Source organism: Lycium barbarum, chromosome 5 (genome assembly GCF_019175385.1).
Source record: "Lycium barbarum isolate Lr01 chromosome 5, ASM1917538v2, whole genome shotgun sequence".
In the NCBI taxonomy this organism is placed as follows: Eukaryota; Viridiplantae; Streptophyta; class Magnoliopsida; order Solanales; family Solanaceae; genus Lycium; species Lycium barbarum.
The window spans coordinates 63,599,815-63,606,011 of record NC_083341.1 but is presented as its reverse complement, the minus strand read 5'-3'; the positions used below and the strand labels follow the sequence as shown (position 1 = coordinate 63,606,011).

Sequence of the window (6,197 nt, the reverse complement as noted above, 5' to 3'; positions counted from 1 at the left end):
TCATCTTTTGTAGGCTGTGAGTAATATTTGGTTGTTTTTTGTAATATTTGGAGTTGGAAGTGGAGAAAACAACTCATGGATAACATTTGGATTAACAAAAATAAAATAAAATTGCCCTTTAGTGATTAGTATTTAAGGCTGTCGCCATGGATGCTCCTACTCATCCCATAGACTTCTATAGACAGAGTAACTGACAGTATTAACTCTTTTCTCTATTGCTTAAGCCTTAAAGGTCATAGTATAAACTGATATACATTTGTGGATGTAGTTACCCTTGCTTGATAGGTGTAACTCTTGTACTTCTGTTCATTAAAACAATGGCTAATCGAATAGAGACTTTTACATGCCTAAAGATGGCTAAGGATAGTTATGAAGAATTTACTAGTTGTGGTGGTGGTTGTGTTGGGTCGTTTGTAGTGGTGGTGGGTATATTTGAATGGAAATAATTTAATTTGTGGGTCGGGGCGGGTCAGGCATGGTTTTTTTTAAAGTTAAATCGGATAATTAATTATGGAATTGGGGATTTTGTCAACTGATGGGTATATTTGTGTACTTTCTTAACGAAAAGGGTATATTTATCTACTTTGACTGACGAAAAGGGTATATTTGTCAAATTTAACTAACGGAGGGTATATTTAACTATTAAACTAAAGTAAAGGGGTATATTTGACCCTTTTCCCTTAATAATATAAGGAGCCGGGAGTAACGTGCTTTACCCGAAAATATAGAATACAAAACTACATTAAGAACTAAAATGTAGACCTGAAAGTTGAGCAAAATGTCACAATCTTAAGGAAAATTCAAAGAAGCCATAGTTCTTGTCACGAATCTTCTTTCTAGAAAAGAGAGAATTTCAAAACTAAATCAAAAAGATCATGTATAGCTAATGAACTTAGTTCCTCAATCGTCAAAATGAGGATAAAGTCTTCACTTCTTCTTTTCAGCACCTCCGGTGGCCCTCATCTTACGGAGAACGCTAGACATCTCCTCTCTCTTCTTCTTTGCCCTCTTGTGAGTACCCAACTTCCTCTTGGCTACCTTCAATGCACGCTTGTCCTTGCCAACTTTAAGAAGCTCAGTAATCCTCTTCTCATATGGAGCAAATCCTGCGACTTCTCTGATGAGGCTCCTGACGAAGTGGATTCTCTTGCTTGTTTTCCCTTTTCTATCAGATGGGCGTGGAGCTAAGTCCTTCTTGGTCACAACATGTCCATTGTTCAATCCCACACTAAGTCCTGCGTTCGGCGGCGCTATCCCCTTTGGTTTTTGGTGATCTGAGTGTCTCTGATCAGGGGTTAGGTTGTTACTATATTGTTTGTAATACTGAGAGATCTTTGTATAATTTAAAGTTGTAATGCTCTTTTATAATGTGATAGGATGTCAAACAGAATATGCTCGGAACATGCTCAAAGTGACACATTCTATACGATTGGAATTTTATAAACATTTATTTTATGTGTACTATAAACCCGTCAACCGGTCCGGTTTTACCGGTTCAAACCGGTAACCGGACCGGTAAAACCGGAACCGGTTCAACCGGTTCCGGTTAACCGTATATTACTTACCGGTCCGGTTTCGATTTTTTTGAAACCGGAACCGGTGAAATTAAAAAAAAAATTAATACATCTGTTAGGCTATCCGTTATTGGACCGTTGGCAACGGTCCATTTGCAAAAATAGCCATAAACTCATTTTTTGCCCCCCCCCCCCCCCCAACCCCCCAAACTTTTTAACACTTTAACCTATCCCTCATCCCTATATAAACCTTTCTTCATTTTCATTTTAATCCACACCAATTCACTCTTCTCTTTCTCTCAAATCTCAATTTCTCAATTATAGTTATTTTGCAACAATTAGCCTGTTTAAATTTCTCTCAAATAAATATTATAAAGTCTTATTATAGTTTCAATTATTAATTTTACAATTATAATATTGTTGGTGGAGTTAGTGATTTTGCAACAATCCGAAGTAGCTTTGGTAGATTTGCAATTCTAGCCGCCTTCACTTTGTTGGAAATTAATCCGGCAATTTGGTACCTTCGTTCCAACTCTATCTTTATTTTTCGCAATTTAATTTTAGCAATTTAATTTCTTGTGATTTATTTGAGTGTGATTTAAATTAATTCTATTTAATAATGACAAAGAGATTTAGACGTGGTGTCGGTAGTAGTAATGGTATTGTTAGGGGTGGGCTTAATGAGGAAACATTTGTGGAAGAAACACCTAATTTAGGTATTGATGTTGATAGAAATGATCCACTTTTAGGTCATGAGGCAATGCAACAACATTTTACCGACACTTTTAATGAAATTGATGATGATCATGATGATCATGATGATGAAACACAAACCCCCGAAAATCCCGACACTTTTAATGAAATTGATGATGATCATGATGATGAAACACAAACCCCCGAAAATCCCATAGGAGATACATGTCCTGCACAATCACATACATAAGACAAACCGCCTAGAACTCGTAAGCCAACCGCTAAAATTTGAAAATTTATGACTAAGGATAAGGAAAGTCAAACAGTTAAATGTACCCTATGTGGACAAGTATTTGCATTTAGGCAAGGAACTAGTAAGGATGGTGGAACGGGTACACTAAATGGTCATATCAGAAAGAAACATATGGATGTTTGGGGAGAGCAAACGGGGTCAAATGTGGGGGGTATTCAAATGACGATAGACCCACGAACCGGTAGAAATTTTAAGTATGACAAGAAAAAAGAGCGTGTAGAAATAGCTAAAATGGTAGCTTATGATTGTTTACCATTTTCCTTTCCTTCGGGTTTGAGGTTTGTTACTTACATTCAACGTTGTTATAATCCGTTATTTGAGAGTATTCCTAGAAGTACTTGTAGAGCGGATGTTATAGATTTGTATAAAAAATATAGATTTTATTTGCGTCATGTATTTAATTCTTTAAATTGTAATGTTTCTCTTACCGCTGATTTGGGTCTTAGTCTTAACAAGTTATATTTTTTTCCTATTACATGTCATTGGGTTGATGACAACTGGGTTATGCAAAAAAGAATTATAACTTTTTTATATGATGAAGGAAAAGGTCGTCACGATGGAAATTGTTTAGTGGATTCAATGTCTACTATTATGAGATTTTTTAATATTTATAGAAAAACACTTTGTATTGCTTTAGATAATGCTTCTAATAATACAAAGGCGATTGGTATTTTTCATGTGAGATGTAGTTGTCACATTTTAAATTTAATTGTTAAAGATGGTCTTGTGTGTTTTGACGATTCTATTCAAAAAGTTAGAGATGCGGTTGCGTTTCTTTTTGTAATGCTAATAGGGGAAGACTTAGAGATTTTAAGAATGCTTGTGTGGAAAATAAATTTAGACCTGGGAAAATTCAAGTAGAAATTGAGACTAGGTGGAACTACACTTACATTATATTACAACAAGCATATGAGTATAAGATTCTCATACAACAAGTTCACAATAAATATAATATTAATAGTGATGATTGGTTAAATTTTACGCATTGGGAAGATGTTAAAGAATGTGTTGAACTCTTACAAAAAAAATTTATAATGCAACTCTTGCTTTTTCTAGATAATTCTATCCCACGGTAACCGGAATTTTAGCCTACTTAGCAGAAATATCTAGAGTTTTACAAGAATATAAATATAAACCCGGTTATCAAGCGGCTATTTTTGAAATGATAATCAAATTTAAGAAGTATTTTTTTTCCATACCAACTTTATTTATATTGGGTTCTCTTTTAAATCATTGTTTAAAAGTGTTTTATACTAAAGCATTGGTTGGTCGAATTTATACATTTTTAGAAATTGAACAGGGTGTTCAACCATTTTTAGCTGAAGCCGAACTCGCTATTGATGATGAGTTTAGAATTTTTTTTACTCATTATTCTAATTTGGAAGAACGTGCTACACCCGTTGCTCCACGCCCTACTACTTCTCAAAGTAGCAAAAAGGGCTTGTCGGGTTTGTCGCATTTAAAAGTTTTACATTCACAGCCAACTCCTTCTTGTAGTGCAAACTTTGATGAATATAACTTTTATTTGATGCAGCCAAATGTGGATATCAAGGAACTGAATGAATTGGACGTCTTAGCATGGTGGAAGAAGTACAAGGCAAGTCATCCGATACTCTCAAGAATGGCTCGAGATATTCTTACGGTTCAAGTATCAACCGTGACTTCGGAGAGCGCATTTAGCCAAGGAAGACAGCAAATTGGAGACCATAGACGTTCATTATCTGGCTTTAGCTTGCAAGTACTAGTGTGCATTCGCGATTGGATTAGATCGGAGCGACGCAACCAAAACTTAGAAGCGGAGGAAGGCGAAGAGGAAGAAATTGAAGATTTAATAGCAAGTGGACCGGACCAAATGGAAGACTTTGAAGATATCTTCATGGCCAAATATGATATGGGGGAAATTAACGAAATTATTTGCAAGTTAAAAAAAAAAAAAACTACAACTTGCAAATAAATGTTATCCAAAAATGAATAAAATATATGGCTCATTGAGCTTTCTTCTATTTACTTGTGTTCATATTTTTACTTATATTAAGTTAGGAATATACTTAAAATATACTAAAAATATACTTATGATATGCATCTACTTAAATTAAAAACTAGAAAGTTATATACTTGAAAAATAACTAAAATATACTAAGAATATACTTATAATATAGAGTATACATATAACTTAACCTAAGTATATTGATATATATAAGTATATTCTTACTATATTTTAGGTATATATATATAACTTAAACATATATCTATATATATATATATATATAAGTTATATAACCTAAGTATATTGATATATATAAGTATATTCTTACTATATTTTAGGTATATGTAGTATAACACTATAACTTAAGCATATAACTTAATATGTATGTATATATATATATATATATATATATATATATATATATATATATATATATATATATATACACGTATATGCTGTATTGCTGATTTGCTGTTAGCCTGTTAGTCAGTAAATATTTAAACTTTACTTATAAACTTATATAACATATGTAAACATACCTACAATATATATATATATATATATATATATATATATATATATATATATATATATATATATATATATATATATATATATAGATAGATAGATAGATAATACAAAAAACAAAAAAAAAAGGGTTTTGGACTGTTTGAACCGGACCGATTCCGGTTTCGAATTTGTAACCGGTAAATCGGAACCGGTTAAACCAAAACCGGTGACCGGTTCCAGTTTTTTAACCGGAAACCGGCCGGTTCCGTAACCGGTTACCGGTCCGGTCCGGTTGGAACCGGTTGACGGGTTTAGTGTACTAGTATTATACCCACGCGATGCGCAGTGAGTTTTTTGAAAAAAGTCAACTATAGCAACTGCGTATCTTGCTTTTCTAAAAATTAAATTATTTTAACTATATTTTATATTTTTCTAATCGAGAAAGTATAGTGATTGATAGTGAATAGTAACTGATTTATCTACATACCCCGTCATAATGTTATAAAATATTCGCTTCAGTGTTAAATATTTTCCTTTGTTTTGACTTTCTATACATATTATCCATATATGACTTGTATCATTATAATTCAAAAGTGTTTTACATATTAAATTCAAATAAGTCTATCATTATATTTAATACTAACCTTTCTTATATTGTTTTTCTCTTTTGTTTCTTGTCTATCAATATTGTACAATTTATGTGACATTCTTTTGTTTTTAATCAGTGCATAAAAAAAAATCTTTCTATTTTGAGTAACAGTTTAATTTAATAAGTTTTAATTTTACTGTTAATGAGATAAGCCATAAAAGTTTTTATAGCTTATTCTAGACCATACTATTTTGATAGTTTTTCTTTTTTCTCTTAAACCCGTATCTAATCAAACGTCTTCACTTAAATTGATAACATAGTATGGCTTTTCTTATATACTTTTATTCTATTGCTCGATATTATTTCATTGCTTAAATATAAACTATATTTCTATTATTATTATTATTATTATTATTATTATTTATTTATTTATTATTATTTGCTTTTTAAAAAAAAATTAAGTTAAAAGTATAAATATCCTCACATTATCTCTGTTATTTAAAATTATAAGTTATATTTTCCCATTTAATGTTAAACGTCTCTCTATTTTTTCCTCGTTTCCTTTTTCACTTTAAATGTATGTCTGAGATA

General features: G+C 31.8%; 1 protein-coding gene across 1 annotated transcript; it reads right to left on the bottom strand.

The window, feature by feature from the left end:
- Positions 1–755: 755 nt before the first annotated feature.
- Positions 756–5,724, bottom strand: LOC132639449 (large ribosomal subunit protein eL36z-like). Its single transcript, XM_060355892.1, has 2 exons — positions 5,662–5,724; positions 756–1,359 (listed from the first exon to the last, which is right to left on the bottom strand). Exons 1-2 carry the CDS (start codon positions 5,722–5,724, stop codon positions 928–930), a joined length of 495 nt encoding a protein of 164 aa, XP_060211875.1. The 3' UTR covers positions 756–927.
- Positions 5,725–6,197: the final 473 nt, after the last annotated feature.

Excerpts from the sequence above, each read along its gene's own strand:
- LOC132639449 (XM_060355892.1), bottom strand. The coding sequence starts at position 5,724 with ATGTCACATAAATTGTACAATATTGATAGACAAGAAACAAAAGAGAAA. Across the intron at positions 1,360-5,661 it reads AGAAAAACAATATAAGAAAG|AGCATTACAACTTTAAATTA; the intron begins GTTAGTATTAAA and ends ACATTATAAAAG.